Raw genomic sequence first — 21,003 nt, forward strand, 5'->3', positions numbered from 1 at the left:
TGCTGTACACAGCCTGGGTTACTGTCATCGTGGTTTCCTGTTGTCCGTGGGTTCCTGTTGTCCGTGGGTTCCTGTCTGTGGTTTCCTGCCGTCTGTGGGTTACTGTCGTCCTTGATTTCCTGTCGTCCATGGTTTCCTGTCCTCCATGGTTTACTGTGGTCCGTGGTTTCCTGTCCTCCATGGTTTACTGTGGTCCGTGGTTTACAGTCGTCCATGGTTTCCTGTTGTCCATGGTTTCCTGTCGTCTGTGATTTCCTGTCCTCCATGGTTTACAGTCATCCGTGGTTTCCTGCTGTCTGTGGCAGCCTCACTAAATGCCTCTTTCTCTCCACAGCTGCAGCAGCAGCAGACGAGGCTAATGAAGATCAACCATGACCTTCGGCACCGGGTCACGGTGGTGGAGGCCCAGGGGAAGGCCTTGATTGAGCAGAAGGTGGAGCTTGAGGCAGATCTGCAGACCAAGGAGCAGGAGATGGGCAGCCTTCGGGCAGAACTCGGGAAGCTGAGGGAGAGGCTGCAGGGCGAGCACAGCCAGAATGGGGAGGAGGAGGCCGAGGTGAGCAGCAAGCTGGTATGAGGTGTGTGGGAACCCGAGTTGTGGGCTGGCCCCACGTAGAAAGAACTGCCTTGTTTTCCCCATTGTATCTAAGAAGGCAGGAGGCACCAAGAGAGAAAGAGGGAGAGAGAGAGAGATCCTGGCCTGAGGACACCAACTGGGCATGGGCAGAGCTGGACCTGAATCCCTGGTCTCCAGCATCCCAGAGGGCATGCAGTTCAGTGATGATGGCTGAGCTTCATTCATCACTCATTCATTCATTCATTCATTCATCCATTCATCCATTCGAGTGACTGTTGACTGTAGCAGGCACAGAGGATGGGATAAGGATTGCGCAGCCCTGGCTACTGTCCCATGGAGCATGCGTTTATAGGGACTGGAAGTTCTAGATGGATACCCAAGAGAACTGAACACATGTCCACGTAAAAACCTGTACAGGAGCCTGGAGAGATGGCTCAGCAGTTAAGAGCACTTGCTGCTTTTTCAAAGGACCCTGGTTCAGCTCCTAAGCCCCCTCGTTTGGAGGCTCACAACTGCTTCTGACTTTTCCGAGGCATCTGTTGCTCTCTCTGTCCTCCGTGAAAACCTGCATCCATGTGTACACATGCTCACATTCAAACACCCGTATACACATTTAAAAAACAAACGTGCAAGCTGACTCAGTGGCTCATACCTGGAATCCTAGCGCTCAGGAGGCAGAGGCAGGCGGATCTCTGTGAGTTCGAGGCCAGCCTGGTCTACAAGAGCTAGTTCCAGGACAGGCACCAAAGCTACAGAGAAACCCTGTTTCGAAAAACCAAAAAAAAAAGAAAGAAAGAAAGAAAGAAAGAAGAAGAAGTTGTTTAAATTTAAGATGGTTTTAGACTGTGCATCAAATTCTTTACTAACCTGAGCTGTATGAGACCCTGTCTCAAAGGTAAAAATAAAACCCAGGAAGAAAATGACCCAGATGCTCACAGTAGCATTACTCATCGGGTCTGACAGGAAGTGAGAACGGAAATGTGGCCGCACATACATAGTCCACACCACGGAATATGACTCAGCCCTGAAAAAGCCTGAGTCACGAGACGAGCACTCCGACCCCATAGATGAACCTTGAAGTGGTCTTGATGAGTGAGGATAGGCCAGACCCGGAAGGCCACGTGCTGTGTATCTCCTGTGTCTCTAAGATTCCGGATTGGGCAGATCCAGGCCAGAGTGCAGATGGTCGGCGTAGGGACCAGGGCAGTGGGGAATGGCTAATGGGCATAGGGCTTCTTTGGGGAGGAGGGAAAAGTTCCAGAATTAGAAAGTGGTGGTGGTTGCACACCTGAGAATATGCTGAAACTCCCTGAACTTTATTCTTTGAAGGGTGGATATTGTGGTATGTGAATTACATACAGATGATTTTAACATTTATTTATTGTGTGTGTGTGCGCGCGCGCGCACGGGCGCGCGCATGCTCATGTGCCACAGTACGTGGAGGTCATTTTCTTCCTTCTGCCCTGTAGGTTTGTCTGGGATGGGCTCAGGGGGCTTTTCCAGGAGGGGATTGACAGGAGTAAGGATAGAGGAGGAGGGGGAATGAGTTCCAGGCGGGAAGAATGACCTGTGCAAAGGCCCTGTGGCAGGAGGAGCCTCAGGGACAAGGAGGCCTCATGGTGAAGGTGGCTGGTGTGCGGTGAAGGGGAGTGAGGGGCTGGCCAGCGGTCCGGGTGGAAGTTGGGGCCGGGCCTGCAGGCTCCTCAGGGAGAGGAGTTTGTGTGCACCTGAGAGATTGACAGGTGGGGGAGGTTGGGGGGCGGGAAGTCCCAGGAGTTTATGACCTCATATAGAAGGGAAGGACTAGCCGGAGAAATGTTGGCACACACCTTTAATCCTAGCACTCGAGAGGCAGAGGCAGGCCTGTGAGTTCGAATCTGTGAGTTCGAGGCCAGCCTGGTCACAGAGAGAGTTCCAGGACAGGCAGGACTACGTAGGAGAAACCCTGTTACGGAAAGAAGAGAAAAGAAGGGAAGGGAAGAACTGAGCCCCAGTATATCCACCCTGGAGAGGGAAGACTATCCCAGCAGTGAGACATTGTCCTCACTTATCTCTCAGGAAGAGCTTGTGATCAAGGCTTCCAGCAAAACCTACGCTTGAGAGGTGACTCCTGAGGCAGCCTGTGACAGGGAAGGGGGAAGGTGAACAAGAGGCCCCGTGCAAGGCCGAGGACACTCACCTGCTGGGGCTGCTAAGAAGTACCCAGGCCCTCTCAGAACTGACCTTGGGGTGACACTAAGTCCTTCCTCAGAGTGGCTAAAGGCCCCGTGGGTTGTGAGTTTTCCATGCCCTGAAGATGCAAACAAGAAGGCAGAGGCATGCGGTGAGCGCCGGAGGCCTCCCTGTCCGTGGATGGATCCGTCAGGAGGCCCAGGGCAGGGAGATGGCGGGTGCAGTGGGTGTCACACAGATAACCCCAGGCGGGGCTCAGAGTCCCCCAGATGGGCCTGCAATGCCAGCAGCTGGCAGAGCTTCCAAGGTGCAACTTTTCTGTGGCTGGCGGAGGGAGGAGAGGGTCAGGGAAGAGCTGCGGGCACATCCATAGGTAGCAAGTGAGACCGAGTCCCCAGTGGCCCTGTTAGTCACCCTGCAAAGGAGGTGAACTTACAGGCAGCTGAGTTCCAGCCTGAGGTCTGTGCCTAGCCGACAGCTAATGCGTCTGGACCAGCTGCTTCTGAAGGACTAGAATCTGGGGAGAGAATAAGGAAGAAGTCATCTTTAGAGGGACAGGGTTAGGACCTGATTTGGGAATATAGTGTCATGAAGTCAAGTTACGTGTTGAAGGAGAGAGAGAAAGGCACACGTGTTGTCTGTGACTGGAGCTTGAAGGTCAGACAGCTTCAGGTACAGCTGGTTCCAGGGGCTCAGAGAACGAAAGGTAGCAGGATTTCTGACTCAGGCCTTTTTGGTTTTGTTGCCTCTTAAGTTGCATCCTTTCTTGGGTGGACTCTGGTTATGACATGGTCCCTGATAGCAACCTGCTCAGCCAGCCTCTTCCCCAAGAGTCCCAGCAGAAGTCTTCAGACTGGCTCCTCGCTGAGTCAGCCCTGTGAGGAGAGGCCTACAGATAGGTACTGTGCCCTTCTGAGTCCCTGGCTGCTGTAGAGGGGTTCACAAACCAGCTAGGTACCAAGTGGAACCCTGGAGACTGAGGGGACAATACAGAGGTGTGGGTGGGTAGGCTGGGGTTGCAACTGCCCATTGGAGTGCGAGGCAGCTGTGGCTGCCATGCAGTCTCTGAGCTGCAGCAGAAATGCGTGGGGGGTCCCTTGACATGGCCTCTGTAGGTGGGATGAACCCTGGGATTTTATGGAGGACAGTATGAAGGGGAAGTGACCTATGGCAGGCACCGATGACTTTGCAGTAATCCAGGTCTGAAGTAAAAGGCTGGGCCAGATGCACAGCAGGGAGATGCATGCCCAAGACAGCCACTAGGCCACAGTGGGGGGTACCCATGTGATGTGGGAGTGTCATATATCAATCTGACCAGGCAGGGCTGGTCTAAGCCTGAGTACCCGAGGGCACCACCCTAAGGACCATGTGATTCCCAGCTCTGATCCAGGTCTCTCACTTAAGCACAGGGACATTTTGCACCAACTGGCTGCACACGCTGGTTTTACCTTCCATTCTGGCAGCTGAGGAGAAGGGCTGGGAGATGGCTGTCGATAAAGTGCAGACCTGAGTTTGGAGGCCTGCATTTGGAGCCCCAGCACCAATATACAAAAAGCCAGGTGGAGCTTATGCCTATAGCCCTGGCATTGTGGCTCCGGGCATCCAGAGCCAGCCAGACTAGCATAGTTGTTGAGCTAAACAGATTAAATAGAGCGCGATTGATGAAGCCACTTGATGTCAGTGTCTGGCTCTGTGTGTGCATACGAATAAAAATGTAGAAAGAAGTGAGGGGGAAAATCAAGGCTGCCCACATCTGGATCATGCTGCCTGGATGGCTTCCGGGTTGTGTGACGTCCAGAGTGCGTCTCAATAAAACAGGAGGGCAGCAGGGTTACATGAGACCCGGGGCTTCTGGCAAATGAGGGGACAGCCCTGACCCTGTGGTTCAGGGTCTTATGAAGCCCAGGTAGAGAAATGTGGCTGTTGGGAGAGGGGGCAGTGGCATGGAGAGGCATGGCTGGCTGGCCCTCACACATCCAGAAAGTTCTCTGAAGCACTTATGCCGAGTGTTGCCCCTGCACCGGGAGGAGGGAGATAGGGACAGGTTGGGTGGGGAGGTTTCCAGTAGAATGTGGAGCAAGCTGTTCCAGGCAAGGAACAGCCAGGAAGCAGGTTGGGGAATGTGACCTGTGGCTAGGTACAGTTCAGTCCTAGGGCAGGACTGGAGGGAGGTGGGAGCTATAGAGGAACTTGCAGCTGGAGAGGGGACCTCTTTTTTGTTTTATGGTTTTGTGAGACTGGGTTTCTCCACATAGTCTGGGCTATTCTGGAACTCACTCTGTGGATCAGATTGGCCTCGAACTCACAGAGATCCTCCTGCCTCTGCCTCCCGAGGGATAGGACCAAAGGTGGACACCACCATGCCTAGCCAAGGAAGCCATTCTTGTTATTTTCCGAGGAGCCTGGCTTTCTCTCTAGTTTACCCAGCCTGCTCCTTTCTTTCTCTGATCTTTTCGTGTTTTCTGTTTTTGTTTTGGGACAAGGTTTCATGTGGCCTAAGCTGGCCAGTATCCAAGGATAACCCAGAAACCATGATCCTCTTGCCTCTGCCTCTCCAGTGCCAGGATTCTAGTGTGTAAACCACACCAGGTTTATGCAGAGCCAGGGGTGTTGGACCCAAGGGGCCTGGTGAATGTCGGACAGTCGCTCTCCCCACTGAGCTGTATACTGAGTTCTTACGTGGTGTTATTGAGGTAGGTCTCACAACGTAGCCCAGGCTGGCCCTAAACTCCACACCTACCTTTCACACTGATGTGGACTTTTACATAAGGCTCTGAGAGGTATAATTCATGAACCATCGCATTCGGCCGTTTTCAGCATCCAGGGAAGAGAACTGTCCCAGGACCTGGGCTCCAGCTCTGGCAGCAAAACAAACCACCGTGAGTGGCACACAGTTTCTAGGAAGCAGGTCTTCAGATAAGAAAGCAGGTACTCCTCCACCACCCCGGTATAAGAATTACTGGAAGCCGGGCGGTGGTGGCACGCCTTTAATCCCAGCACTCCGGAGGCAGAGGGGAGCCTTCCCAGGAGGCCAGGCCTCAGGCTACAGGCCCAGACCTGTGATGCTGTTCCTGGAGCCTCCAGGCATCTCCTGGCACCTGTGCCCAGAGAGCCCCCAGGGAGAGGGAGCAGTTTATCTGAGATAACCTGAGTCACCCAACAGTCCCTTGTGGAATGACCCTAGAAGGGCCTCTGATTGGCTTTGATGACTGTATTGGAAGGGATTGCTTCAAACTTTCCAGCTGGGACGGGCCTTGCTAGCGCTGCCCACAAGGTGGAGTCATGGCTGACAGAGCCCCAGTTCTCCCCACACTCAGAAGCAAAACTGCCACACACCTGGCTAAGACTCACCTACGCTCTAGGGGAATTAATGCTCACTACCTCAGAAGAGCTGACCCTGCTAAGGCCAGAGGAACCGCTATGATTTTTTTCCCTTAAGATGTTTATTTATTTATTTGGTTAATATGTGTGGCTGTTTTGTCTGCATGTATCTATGCACACCAGAAGAGGGTGTCCGATCCCATGGGACTACAGTTATAGACAGTTGTAAGCCACCATGTTGGGTGCTGGGAATTGGACCCAGGACCTCTAGGAGAACAACCAATGCTCTTAACCTCTGAGCCATCTCTCCAGCCCTAGCTTTCTGTGTCTTGACTGAACACGGCTACTGCTGGGGAGCAGGGGGACCCTGTGTGTCAAAGTGGGTTTGCGGGGGCGGGGTGTGCACACCTTTAAACCTATCACTCAGTTGGCAGAGGCAGGTTGATCTCTATGAGTTCCAGGGCAGCCTGCTCTACAAAGCAAGTTCCAGGACAGTCAGGGCTATGCAAGAAACCATCTTGAAAAACAAAAACAAAACAGAAACAAAATAGAAATATCATTAGATTCTCTGGGGCATGATGTAAACCTAACACTAGGGAGGCAGAGGCAGGAGGATTTGGAATTTGAGTCTCCAGATTTTAAAACAGTTGACAGCTGGTTCAGTAGATTTTATGGCCCAGCAGGGGACACTGTGTGGCCCTGGGGACTCTATTGCAACCTCTGATGTCTTTGCCTCTGATGCTGGGAGTTGGTGGAAAACTCCTACACATGCATCAACACCCCACGCAGAGGGAGCACCTCTCTGGAAACCGCTCCCTCGATCCTCACTTATTGGCATATTTGTGTGTGTCTATCTCTCAATCCTGCTGTTCAGTTCCAGTCTGTTCCGGTTCTGAGTTGAGTGATTTTAGTGTTTAGTAAAATGCTGGATGCCCTTTAAAAATGGAGGAACAGTCTGTGGAGGTGGCCAGTCCTGATGGTGAGACCGCAGTGGTGATGGATAATGCTAGAGGTTTGTCTCACAGTGGAGTATTACACAGCTGTGGGAAGGAATGAAGCTGTGACCCAGGCTGTAACAGGCTGTGGGTAGCGTAGCTGGGAAGGCCATCTGCAGATGCTGAGTGGCCTGCTACATTGCAGACATCATGCCTTCTCATGCTGGAGCATCCTGGTTTTGGTGATGGCCTTGAAGAAATGGACCACTGGGGATCTGGCTTGCTGGCTTGGGGAAGGGTGGTTGGTGGTATGACTTGTTGGTGTGTGCAAGGTCCGAATATTGCAAATATTAGGAAACATGAGGGTAAGGGAGAAAGGGGTGTCCAGTGTCACACACCTGCCATCCCAGCCTTCCAGAGCCTGAGGCCGGAAGATGGATGTGGGTTCCAGCCAGTCTGGGCTACAGAGTGAGAACCTGTCTCTAAAAAGAAAGTAATGGGCCAGCCTCTTCTTTTTTTTTTTTTTTTCGAGACAGGGTTTCTCTGTGGTTTTGGAGGCCTGTCCTGGAACTAGCTCTTGTAGACCAGGCTGGTCTCGAACTCACAGAGATCCACCTGCCTCTGCCTCCCGAGTGCTGGGATTAAAGGCGTGCGCCACCACCGCCCGGCTGAGCCTCTTAAGGTTACTATTGCTGTGATAAACACCATGACCAAATCAAGTTGGCATGTGGGGGTGTTATTTTGCTTATACTTCCATATCATCATTTATTATTGAAGAATGTCAGGGCAGGAACCTGGAGGCAGGAGCTGATGCAGAGACCATGGAAGGATGTTGCTTACTGGCTTGCTCCCTGTGGCTTGCTCAGCCTGCTTGTTCTCTCTCTCTCTCTCTCTCTCTCTCTCTCTCTCTCTCTCTCTCTCTCTCCTTTTTCTCCCTGAGGCAGGGTTTCTCTGTAGCTTTGGAGCCTGTCCTGGAACTAGCTCTGTAGACCACGGTGGCCTCGAACTCTCAGAGATCCGCCTGCCTCTGCCTCCAGAGTGCTGGATTAAAAGCGTGCGCCACCACTGTCCAGCCTCAGCCTACTTTTTTTACAGAACCCAGGTCCACCTGCCCAGCGGTGGCCCCACCCACATCAATCACTAATTAAGAAAATGCCCTATAGCTGGATCTTATGGAGGATCTTATCTTTCTCAGTTGAGGTTCCCTCCTTTCTGATGACTTTAGCTTGTGTTACATTGACCTAAAACTAGCTAGGGCAGCTGGCAAGATGGCCCAGCAGGTAAAGGTGCTTGTTGCCACGCAGTACCCACTGGCGTTTGATACCCAGGACCCATATGGTCAGAAGAAAGAACTGACTTCCTAAAGTTGCCCTTTGACTGCCATATACTCTGTAAGCACTCACAGACACATACAATAATCTTGAGTAAACAAGTAAATAGAAAGTGGCAAGTGTGTGGACTGTGGAGAACTGGGATCCTTGGAGTGGCTGGCGGGGGTGCCAAACGGCACATCCACTGTGGGAAGCACCTTGTATAGAGAGGAGAACTCAGGTAAAAACAGAGTCTTCGCAGCCGTTCACAGTCCTGGGCATAGTTCAAGGGTGGAAGACAGGTGTCCCATCAGGATTGGACGCTGGGATTCACATCCAAAGAGAAGCTACGTACGTGCCCATGACTGCAGGATGACACCGTGCTCATGTTCCCGTCTGTAGAATATACCCAGCCATTAAAAGGGATGAGTCTCTGACACAGGCTGTAATGTGGACAAAACACAAGGTTGATTGGAAGAGGCAGAGGCAGGTGCATTATGGAAAATGTCCAGGTGGGAAGAGATGAGAAAACAGGCTTCCTGCAGGGGCTGAGACAGAAAGAGGGGGAAGTGGTGGGCGATTGCTTAGTGCGTGTGGGAATTGCCTTTGGATGATGAGAATGTTCTGGAATTAGAGGTATAAAGTAGTATCACTGCATGAGAGGTTTTTTTGGGGGGGAGTATCACACTGTATCCCAGACTGGCTTCAAGTCTCTATGTAGCACAGACTGGCCTCATACTCACCATGTAGCCCAGGCTGGCCTCAAACTTACTGTGTGGCTCAGATTGCCTTGAAATTCACAACATAGCTTAGGCTGGCCTTGACTCTCGGCACCTTTCCTGCCCCAGCCGCCTGTGTGCCAAGACTAGAGCCATGTACCACCACACCCCGCTAACATACTTTAAAATGGTAAATTCTGTATTTCATGTGTCTTACCAATGTCTTTGAAAGGCTACCAGGCTCTGGCACGAGGTGCCATGGTAAGTTGTGATCTGAGGCAGGGCAGCTGCTGCAGAATGATCCTGGGCTCTGCCTGTGTGACTTACATTGCAGACAGCTGTGTCCCCTTGCCAGGCTCCAGCAAGGTGGCAGGAGCCCCTGGGGAAGAAGGGGTTTGACCAGAGGGTCTGTCCCAGAAGTGACTCAGCTTCTCGTTAAATGAAAACGGTAGCAAGAGCGAGTCTCGGCTGTTCTTCAACACACCTTGACCAGATCAGCAGAGGTCTAAGAAAGAAAATGGGAGGGAAACCTGGAGGAGAAGGCAACAGATGGTGGAGGGCGGCCGTCAGAGGCACGGTGGGAGGCACGCATGCCTCTGCCCGTTTGTAATAGCATCCTGAGTGGAGTGGGAGTCTGGGATGCAGGGCTAGCTCATGAAGGAGCTTGCTGAACAGGTGGTGGCTGGCTCCCACCTCCAAAGGGAAGCATTATGGAAGATAAGCGGAGGCTGCTGCCCAGAGACCGAAAATAGTGACCTGAGCAGGCCGCCTACCAGAGGGGGTTAGAAAATTCTAGCATATGAAGGGTGTGGAGCGGGGACCATCAGGAGTGCCTTGACAACGCATCTCTGCCTTCTTCAGATACAGCTGCAGGCGGATGGGGAGGAATGCATTTCAGACTCAGAGAAGGCTGCCCTGGACCTCAAGGACCCCAACCGCCCTCGGTTCACACTACAGGAGCTGCGGGACGTGCTGCATGAGAGGAATGAGCTTAAGTCTAAGGTGTTCCTGCTGCAAGAGGAGCTGGCCTACTATAAGAGGTGAGGGCAATTACCACGACCTCAGCGGCCACACCCCAGACCCAGGCCAGGCGTGTTGGTACTTGTGCAGCAGAGAGACAAGCACTCCTATAGGTGGCATAAAGGTCACACAGCCCCCAGCAGGCCATTCATTGCACGTCTTGCCAAGTGTGTGACCAGATGTCTGTCAGAGGGCTGAGGGATAGATGGCTTGATCAGTGAAGAGTTAACATTGCAAGCACGAGGAGCAGAACTTAGGTCCCCAGACATTTGCGCACGCGCGCACGCACACATGCATGCACATCAGAAGGAGGGGGAAGAGAGGGAGAGAGGGAGGAAGGGAAGACATAGCACCTCCCCAGGGCCAAAGGAACTACTGACTTACCCTCCAGACTCAAACCCCTGGCTGAGTGTGCTAGCAAAGAACACAGTTGTCATCTTCCCGGTTACCTTACTCCCCACTGAGAAATTTTGCACCAAAGCAAACCATTCTACCCACTTTGGGAGGGTTCCAGTTATCACAGGATTGTGTTGACTCCTCTATTTCATGCCTTCAGCGAAGAAATAGAAGAGGAGAATCGAATACCCCAGCCTCCGCCCATCATACACCCAAGAACATCCCCCCAGCCGGAGTCCGGGATCAAGCGACTGTAAGTCTTGTGCCTTCCACGTGGGCCGTGTCACACATGGTTCATCCTGGTTCCTGCGACCTCTGATTCCAGGTCTGGGCGCCTTCTCTCAGGACTGCCCCTCACCCCAGTGGCTGAGACCAGCTTCTCCCACCACTGGGGCTTGCCCTTCAGGTTTTGATTATCTCCCTGCTTGACCTGGACCCCCAGTTCTCGGTGTCACTGGGCAGAGATTTGGGGACCAGTGACTGGTGCTCAGGAGCTTGCTTGGGTGTGCCAGGTGCATGGGATGTGGCTCTGGGTTTGGTACGGTGAGTAAGTTGGGGGATCGGAGACTCGGGCATTTTCAAAACTTTAAGGAGCTAAGTGTAGGACCCTGTGCTTGAATCCCAGCATTCAGAAGGTGGCAACAGGAAGATCGGAAGTTCAAGGTCATCCTTGGCTTCATAGTAAGTAGCCAAGACCAACCTAGGCTACATATGATACTTAAAAATAAAGTCCAGAGTAGCCTAGGTCCACCCCCTGTCGGATTTTGTGATGATAAACCCTCTACGCTATTACGTATATGTTGGTCCAACATACATTCAGTCTTAGGCCCTGGTTGCTATGAGACACACGCAGAAGGTCGCGTGTAGCTCCTGTGATCCACTAGACCTCGGCCCCTCCAGGAGTGCTCAGCCTTGTGGATCTCCTTGGTTCTCGTGGGAGCTGCCAACATCTTCCTTGGGAAAGAACAGAGGCTAATGGGGTAATGGTGTCCAGTTGAGAAGATTTGCAGGCCCCAAAGCCTGTCAGAGGAAGGGCTGAGTTTTTATCTGGCCTTGTCAGGTGCCATCTTGTGCCCATCAAGAGCCTGCTGCAGGCCAAGTCCTGTCCCTCAAATAGCCTTGTGGAGGCCTCACTCTGGTGCTAATACGTAGAAGACTGTCATTGTTAGGGGACCCTTGAGACAACTGACTGTGGCCAGTAAGAGGCAGAGCCCAGCCGAGGTAGCCCGGCCCCGGAGGACTGTAGTCAAGCCTGTGGCAGACCCACGTCTAGTGTCTGGATAGACCGAAAGGGGCTCTCCGGACCTGGTATTGGCTATTCTTACAGAAAAGTCCTTGGGCTTCTCCCCAAACCCAATAGAAGCTTTGAAAGAGCAGGCAGCGTGGGGGTGGGGGAGGAAGTGGGCTCTACCCATACATCTACCCGTTAAACGCCAGTGACCATGCTGGGAATTGTTGGCTAGTTCTGAGCAGACGGAATGTGGGCTGGTTTGTGTGGTGGGACCCACTCCCTTGGCAGGTGGCATCCCGCTCACGCTGGGCCCTCCGACAGCGAGGTAGCTTCCTGCAGCGCTGCTGTAGACAGCAGTGCCCCTCTGAGCTGGCCAGCCTGCCCTACACCCCTGCTGGGTTTGGGAGTTCTTCTAAGAGATATAAATACTTCTAAGGAACAGGATCCAAAGGCTCCCATGAAGTCCCAGCACTGTTCTGACCTTTATATCTGCTACCAAAGCTCCACTCAGACAACTGCACAGAAGAAATGGTCCTAAGTGCAGGCTCTCCAGCCTGCTCCAGCATCGGACTTGGCTGGCTCCTGGCTACCTGTGCGAGGGCTCTGTCCCTCCCCGTGCTCCTGCAAGTGCAGACCCTGGACTTGAGTGGGGCAGCCACCCTCAGCCTTGGAGTCTGCTCTCACTAGGTGGGGAAGCTCACATCTGTAACTCCAGCACTCGGGAGGCTGGGGTACGCCTGCCTCTAGTTAGAGAGAGACACCTAGACTACAGACTGGGGACCATGCCTGAAAAGAAGCCAGAACAACAGAAACAGGATTCAGTTTTCTTCTCTCTGAAGCTCTAGAGAAAATGGAAAGGCAGGTGGCGTGTGGTCCATTGTGAGGTGTAAGCGTGTGAAACACGCAGAAGGTGAAGGGGATGACGGCGAACTTGAGGCCCATAGACCTCGGTGTTAGAGAAAAATGAAGCAGAGGCCAGTGAGGTGGTTTAGCAGTTAAAACACAAGCCTGGGCCGGGCGATGGTGGCGCATGCCTTTAATCCCAGCCCTCGGGAGGCAGAGGCAGGCAGATCTCTGTGAGTTCGAGACCAGCCTGGTCTACAAGAGCTAGTTCCAGGACAGGCTCCAAAGCCACAGAGAAACCCTGTCTTGAAAAACCAAAAAAAAAAAAAACAAAAACACAAGCCTGAGGACCTAAGTTCAGTCCCCCCTGAACCCACATAAAATGGACAAAAGAACTCCCCAAATCAGTTTTCTCACGTATAGACATACCACTCGTATCATATACTCACATGCAGAGACACACATAATTTTTTCCCCCGAGACAGGGTTTCTCTGTGGAGCCCTGGCTGTCCTGGAACTCACTCTGTAGACCAGGCTGTCCTGGAACTTAAATCTCTGCCTTCTGAGTGCTGGGATTAAAGGAGCGCACCACCACTGCCCAGCACAAATAGTTTTTTTAAGTTGTTTTTTCCAGTTTCAGGCTGGGTAAAATCTAGACTGTCATGATTCCAATTCAGCATATGACCAGGCCACAACGTCTGCCACACTCTCTGAGGTGGCTCCGTTCCCCAAATCCCTCTCCCCTTTAGCTCTGCCTCAGGTTGCTTGGCAACACCTGGTGTTCTAAGCCTGACAGGGTTGTTCACTCCAGAGGGACAGGAGCGAAGACAGAGCGAGACCATACTTCCTGTCCCTGCTGCACAGGTGGCCAGCCCTTTGCAGCCAGATTTCTGGGGGGTGACAGGAGCGGCTATCAGGCACAAAGGGCTTTTTGACCAGCACAGGGACAACACTGGTGGCTTTTGTCCTCTGTGGCCTATGACAGCTTTCATTGGCAGGCTCTCCTAGAGCCCTTCTTCTCCATATTGTGGCCTCTGTCCCCTTCGTCCTCTCCTTTGGACTGTGTTTGACCTGTGGCTGTGGGCCCCTGGTCCCAGCCCACCTCGGTCACCCAGCAGCTAATAAAGAACCACCAGGCTTAGTTGAAGGGAGTCCACTCTTGAGTATGGTCAGAGTCATGGAACTGGTACAGTTATCCCCATTTCTCAGATGAGGAAACTGAGGCCCAGGGATGCCAGACTTGATTCAAGTCTGTGCGATTGGGAAGACTCAAAGCTGGGCTTCTGAACTAGGTCTTTTGTCCATTACAACACCCCCTCACCTCTCCTTCCTCTCTCACATCCTCATGCCCCAGCTAGTGGCTGGCTGCCCAGGTCCCCTTATCTCTCAAACGCACCCTGAGTCCAAGACGTCATAATTGACATTTCTGGGCTGGGCACAACAAGGCGACCAGAACCTCCCACTGCCAGTCAGAACAGTGAGGCTGAAGATGGTCCAAGAATAGCCTGTGACTGGGAGGCCGCTGGCCTGAGAGGACAGGTTGGCACAGCCCACGGAGGTCACAAGGGAGCCTCAAGTGACTTCAGCCTTGTCCCCAGCAAACCCTAAATACCAGTGTCCCTTTTGTGTGGTCCCCACTTCAGAGTCCATCCCACACATACACAGCACGGCTTTCCACTGGGCACAGCTTGGGGGGGGGCGGATTCTGGAGGGGGACAGGAAGGCAGCAGCTGGCCTCAGGGACCGGAAAGCCTGGCCTTGGAGTATGCTCCGCCTCTGTCTGTAGCAGTAAGGACGATGGTGTGTCCTGTGCCTGGCCTTCTACCCCCACACCCCTCCTCGGCCAGGAATAGTTTCTTCAAAGCCGCCCATGAAATGCTAGGAGTTAGCACTTCACTTGATTTGAGCCTTCCGAAAATACCCAGCAGGGGTGGAGGCATTAAAACCATGGCTACCATGATTAAGATGCAGAATTTGGCCCCAACAGTCATAGGAGTGGCTCTCCCTCTCTTATCAAACTTGGAGGTCATAGGCTGTGCCCTAGCAAGCCAGCTTCAGCCACCTGTCTGGAGTCAATCAATTATAAAAGCCAAATTAATAGTGAAAAGCAGAAAATAGGAGATTTATTCCATGTGGCCACACATTGAATACAGACACACACAGAGAGACACACACACATCCATCTTCAGGGTCCTGAAATCAGCGTCAGGTTTAAGTAGAGAGCAACAGATAGGCACATCTGAACAGTCCTGCCAATGTGTGGTTCCCCCATCGCTCACCGTCCTACTTCGGTTTCACCCTGTGAGGTCAGCTTTGTAAATCTCTGGAGACAAGTACTCACTTCCTTGGGCAATTCCCATTCTTTGTTTGGAGAGTCTGATGATCTTAAGGGTGAAAGACTTAAGTGTCTCTTTAAAATATTCCATTATGGGACTGGAGAGACGGCTCAGTGGTTAAGAGCACTGGCTACTCTTCCAGAGGACACAGGTTTAATTCCCAGCCCCGACATGGCAGCTCACACCTGTTTGACACCTGTGCATGGATAGACCTGTCACAAAACACCAATGCATAGAGAAACTTTTTTAAAATTAGATATTTTTGCCGGGCGGTGGTGGCACACCCCTTTAATCCCAGCACTCGGGAGGCAGAGGCAGGCGGATCTCTGTGAGTTCGAGGCCAGCCTGGTCTACAAGAGCTAGTTCCAGGACAGGAACCAAAAGCTATGGAGAAACCCTGTCTCGAAAATCCAAAAAAAAAAAATTTAAATTAAATAAAATTAGATATTTTTAAAAAGTGTGCTCTATCACACCTCATTTAGAAAAAATAAAAAGAATAGCTTCATTTCTGTGCCACCTCTGGAGGTTGGGCTTGTCCAGGTGACCCGGAAGCAATCAAAGGGATGGCATGCCCCAGATGACTCAGGCCTTCTTGCCAGCGGTGTGGCCCGCTGTGTTTGTAAGTGGGCAGACACCTCTACAAGCAGTGTCTACATGGAGTCCGAGGCTTCCTGCTTCGCAGTGACAGTGTTTGAGGGACAGGGGCTGTGAGGGGGGTGTCTTCAAAACAGCGGGTGCAAAGTAGTGTGGAGGTTTGGAGCCCCCAGAGCCTCTTGTGCCCAGCAGCTAGCAGGACAAGGGTGCCCGCCCTTCTCAGTGTCAGATGAGTGGGCTCTGGTGGACTGCGGCACCCACTCCTCTGTGACGACACTGAGATGGTGGAAACACAGCGAGGGACTTGAGACACTCCACTGGAGACCGTGAGAGTGTCTCGGGGATACAGACACTCCATTGAATTTTTGTGTAATATTCTGGGTCCCGTCACCAGCACCTCATGAGATCCAATGTGGTGGTCATGGTTATGCCTGTAAGTCAAGCCCCAAGGGAGGTGTGAGACGCGAGGATCAAGAGTTCCAGCTAGCCTCAGCTGTGCAGGAAGTCTGAGGCTAGTTTAGGATAAAGACGATCTATCTCTGTGGGCTGTGGTTGCGCACGCCTTTAATCCCAGCACTCTGAAGCCAGGCGGATCTCTGTGAGTTCCAGGCCAGCCCGGTCTAGAGAGTGAGTTCCAGGGCTACACAGAGAAACTCTTGTCTTGAAAAGCTAAAATAATAATTAATAATAATTTTATAAAAGACTGAGGCTGTAGCTCAGTTGGGAGAGTACTTGCCTAGTGTGCATGAAACCTTGGGCTCAATTTCAGTGCATGGACCTATAACCCTAGCCCTTGGAGGTGGAAGCCCAGGTACCACAAGTTCAAAGTCATTCTTAACTATGTAGTGAGACTGAAGCCAGCCTGAGATACATGAGACTCTGGGTTGTCCCCACCTATGGGGACAAGAAAGAGCCGAGAACAACATAGCTCAGTATCTCAGTGTTGGAGTGTTTAGCCAGAATCCACAGGCTCTGGATTTCTCCCCCAGTATACATAATAATAATAATAATAGTAATAATAGTAAGAAAAGGTGTTTTTCAGCAAGATTGGTTCCCTGAGAGAGACTCTCAGTTGTCCTCTTGGGGTTAGTGACCATTGGGCTTCCTTAGGCTATAGGACCATCACCCAGACAGCCTCTGCACACGAGTTTGTCTACTTCTCCACATATACAAGGTCGTCGGTCCTGTTGAGAGAGGACCCTCTCCTCCACTGGGCCCTGTGTCTTCATGGGTCATGCTGAGGAACATGGGGGAGGGGCGTGTCTCGGCCTATAACACAGACCGTCGTTGCCGCTCTCAGTGGATCTTGCGGGGTGGGTTTCTTGGTCACACTGCCCTCTCTTTATCTCCTCGGTCTGTCTGCTTCTGGAAGGCTCTTTACAGCCGTCATGCCCATGGTGGCAGCTGGACTGATCCTTGACGACCCCACGTTGCAGCCTGTGCGAAGACTCGTGTCCCTCGTAGGCACTGTCTGTGTTTGGGGCTTTGTTTTGTTTTTCTTTTCTGCTGTGCCTCTAGAATGGCTGTGGTGGCTGCTGCCAGCCTGTCCCTCCTGGCCACTTCAGCTGCATGGCCGTCACCTGCTTGTTGGCATCTCGAGTGGGTATGGGGCGTGGTTGCCACTGTCGCTCTTGACCTCCACGAGTGCAGCCGGGAATGTCACCGATAATTCTTTTTGTCTCTTCTGTTTTCGCTCTAAAAACCACCTTGTCCATGATGCAGTAAAGAAGGTCCTTTAAGTGACGGGTCAGTAATCAACGCCCCCGGATCTGAGTGACACTAACTGCTTCCTCTGTCTCCGTGCCTGAGGCTTTCTAAACAGCTTTGTCTTGGCAGCTGTTTGGTGCAGAAAAGTGGGGGGAGGGGGGAGCTGGCATCTGCAGGTGGCTTCCCTAAGTCAGGCTGAGACGCTGCAGTGGTGGACTAGCTAACTCCACGAGCCCTCCCCTGTCCAGCGTGAACCCCCACCTCGACTTGCCGGCTCACACGTGCCCTTTAAAGCCCTAGAGAATTTCCCAGGTGAACTTGGCCTGAGGATGAAAGAGCATTCTATTCCTGCTAGAAAGGGAGTGTAGTCCCAGTTCCCCGGAACATCCTCTTCACTAGATGTGACTGTAACAAAACCCCGGGACTGGGGAGTCGGCCAGCGTGAGGAATGTGAGGACCCGAGTTCCAGTCTCCAGACCCCATGTTAAGTCAGATCCCAGAGCATGCTTCTGCAGTCCCCGCTCTCTCACTGCGGGACAGGAGAGAGGCGATGGCCGTAGCAGAGGTGAATAAGAGACCCTGTCTCTAACAGAGTTTAGGGGGCCTGCAGGATGGCTCAGCAGGCCAAAGTGCTTCCTGCCAAGCATGACCACTTGGGGTTAAGTCAGGAGGATCACAAACTAAATGCCAGCCTGGGTGATTTGGCAGTCTTGTAAGATGAGTATCAGTGGGCTGGAATAAACACGTATGCAGCTATGTATGCAGCTAAGCCTGCGGACCTAGGTTCACTGCCTGGGACCTAAGATGGAGTTGATGGAGAGAACTGATTCCTACACACACACACACACACACACACACACACACACACACACACACACACACAATTACTCACACGCTCACTGGAGTTACGGTTCAGTGGTAGAACACTTACCTAGCATGGACTATGAGGGCTGCCAGATGTGAACTGAGGCCCCTACCCCCAAGGCTAAGTAAGAACCAGAATTCAACTCTGGGAACACCCCCCCCCCGCCCCAGTGAAGAAGAGAACTGACACCCACTGTCTGTCCTCTGCCGTCCATACAGGAGCCATGTCACTTGAGTGCTCATATACTCATACAAACACAGCATGAATGAATGAATAGTAAGGATGGGTTTGCCTTAGAATCATCTTCCTCACAACTTTCAGCTTCTTCCAAAGCATCATTCGATTCATTCAAGAGATCTCTAGGCTGGGGCTCAGTAAGTAGAGTGCTTGCCTGGCAAGCGCAAGCCTCGGGGTTTGATCTCCTGCATCCCGTAAACTGGGCTTGGTGACTCACGCCTGTAACCCCAGCACTTGGGAAGGAGGGACAGAAAGATCAGAAGTTCAAGGTCACCCTCAGCCAGGTTTGGAAACCAGCTTGAGCTACCTAAGACGCTATCTATAAAAATGAGAAGAAAAAAACAAAACAAAACAAATTTCTGAGCTGAGCATTTAGCTGAGCCATAGAGCCTTACACCTGGCCTTTGTGAGGACCTGAGTTGTGCTGATTTGGTTTGGTGTTTGTTTCTAGTCAATATAGGAAAGATCCCCCTAGTAGCGGCCAGATGGAAGGTCCTGCCTACCCCCACCCCCATCACATACTGCAAACTGCTCGTTCTGTCTGAGTGCTAAGGTTCTGGGACCCATGACACCTGGAAGCCCCAGTGCTTTCTAGAATCCTGCTGACTGCATCCCCCACGGGGAATGGATCTGCTCCCTCGAGTGCTTGTTCCTGTGTGTTCCAGGGCTGAAGGAGCGGGCAGGTGGAGCAGGAGAGGACAAGCACTCACTTCCGTCTGTGTTTCTTTTCCCCTTCCAAAAGGTTTAGCTTTTTCTCCCGGGACAAGAAGCGCCTGGCCAACACGCAGAGACCCACGCACATCCATGAGTCCTTTGGCCAGTGGGCACACACTCACCGAGATGACGGGTACACAGAGCAAGGACAGGAAGCCCTGCAGCACCTGTGACTGTGCCCCCTCCTGGACCGCCTGCCGCCTGCTCCCGGTGGCTGCCTCCACATCGACCCCTCAAACGAACTGTCTGCTTTGAGGATAGATGAGGAAGAACTGATGCCAAAACCTAAAGAAGTGTTCATTTATCTGCAGGGCTATCCGATTTATACTCAATGCCTCTGACCCCTTAGGACTTATATTTAATAAGACAAGCATCTGAAGCCAGACCTCATTAATTTTAGTAACGAGCTTCCTAAGCTGAACACATCACTTACCACTATCATGGCTATTTGACTCCTAGGTTTAGTTTTTTTGTTTTGTTTTCTTAGGGCAGTGGAAGGGGCGTTTTATGTTATGAAGTGGCCCTGGGGGTAGCAGGTTGTATGGACTGGACAGGTGCCTCTAGTCACAGGATGAGCCACCCAACTTGGATGGGACACAAGAGCAAATCATCACAGTCTCCCCAGCCACGGGCCACGGGCTGGGAAGAGCCTCGGGATGGTCACTCCCCGCTCCTGGTAAGGTTAGAGGCCCAAGCAGCCTGTCCGAGGTGGCGTGCCTTGGAATCTGCTGTGAGCACCACAGTAGTACTAACCAGAGTTGTTTAGGATGAGACGTGTTTCCTGTGTGTTTTTCCTGTCATTTTTTCTTTTCATGTTACCTGTGTGAAATTCTGGGTCTGTGCAAAGAAGACAGTGCCTTACAGCGGATTGGGTGCCAGACTCACGAGCCTGGGTGATATGATGTGGCGGATGGGTAAAAGGTATGGGGTGCAGGGGGTGCACACTCCTAGCTAGCTCACAGTTGCCATGGCCACTGGAGGCTGGCCCCTGTACTTTCTGCTGGTGCACAGAGCACGTGGGTTCCAGGCTCCAGAGAATAAGATCATAGGATGGAAGGGACCGTGCCCTGTGCATTGTACTATTTTTGCTAAGAACTGGGTGAAGCTGAGCATGGAGGTGCAAGCCTATAGTCACTGTGGCTTCAGTCTAAGTGACTTCAGAAGTTCCAGCCACTTTCGGATAGTAAGGAGGTGGAAAATTCGGTATTAACTATTTTTTTCTTCTTTTTTAAAATGTTTTCTTTATTATTATTATGTATACAGTATTCTGCCTGCAAGCATGCCTTCAGGACAGAAGAGGGCACCAGATCTCATTACAGATGGTTGTGAGCCACCATGTGGTTTCTGGGAATTGAACTCAGGACCTTTAGAAGAGGAGGCAGTGACTTTTTTTTTTTTTTTGAGCTAAGATCTTGTTATATGACCCTAGCTGGCCTCAGACTCTTAACAATCCTGTGTCTCCCAAGAGCTGGGTTGACAGGTATGTGCCAGCATGTGAGGTTCTCTCAGCAATTTTTATTATTATTGATTTTTTGAGACAGGGTTTCTCTGTGTAGCTTTGGAGGCTGTCCTGGAACTCACTCTGTAGACCTGGCTGGCCTTGAACTCACAGAAATCCACCAGCCTCTGCTGGGATTAAAGGTGTGTGTCTCCACCGTCCTGCAACCTTTATTACTGTATGCATGACGTGTGTGTCATAGTCCTTAAGTGGAGGTCACATGACAGCTCTTTGGGTTGATTTTATCAACTGTGGGTTCTGGGAATTCACTTTTTAAAGAGACTTGGCTTTACTGTATGTGTGTGTATGAACGCCTCCATGTACACATGTGCGGCACATGTGCTCGTGACTGAGGCCAGAAGAGGGTATCAGGTCCCCTGGAGCTGTGTGACCCTGTCACCTGCGAGAACAGCAGTGCTCTTAAGTGCTGCGCCAGTTCACAGAGCACGTTCTCTTATGCTCTGAGCCATCCCGCTAGCTCTCCAGTGAATATGCTTACTGACTGAATCCGCGTGAAATTCCAGATAG

The 21,003-nt window shown here is 52.0% G+C and overlaps 1 protein-coding gene across 6 annotated transcripts in view; it reads left to right on the forward strand.

Annotated features, from left to right (window-relative positions):
• Rilpl1 (Rab interacting lysosomal protein like 1) overlaps positions 1-20,660 on the forward strand; it is a 34,676-nt gene extending 14,016 nt beyond the window's left edge. The window contains exons 4-9 of one of the 6 annotated variants that reach the window (XM_075978808.1): positions 335-556; positions 9,896-10,074; positions 10,611-10,703; positions 16,827-16,914; positions 17,177-17,200; positions 19,006-19,071. In XM_075978808.1, the coding sequence (XP_075834923.1) occupies positions 335-556; positions 9,896-10,074; positions 10,611-10,703; positions 16,827-16,914; positions 17,177-17,179 (585 nt within the window). In that variant the 3' untranslated portion in view covers positions 17,180-17,200; positions 19,006-19,071. Of the gene's footprint in view, positions 1-334; positions 557-9,895; positions 10,075-10,610; positions 10,704-16,826; positions 16,915-17,176; positions 17,201-19,005 lie in introns of all 6 variants that reach the window. The other 5 variants (XM_075978786.1, XM_075978802.1, XM_075978817.1 and 2 more) reach the window with 5 other exon arrangements.
• The last annotated feature ends 343 nt before the right edge of the window (positions 20,661-21,003 follow it).

Source organism: Microtus pennsylvanicus, chromosome 1 (genome assembly GCF_037038515.1).
Source record: "Microtus pennsylvanicus isolate mMicPen1 chromosome 1, mMicPen1.hap1, whole genome shotgun sequence".
NCBI classification, from domain to species: Eukaryota; Metazoa; Chordata; class Mammalia; order Rodentia; family Cricetidae; genus Microtus; species Microtus pennsylvanicus.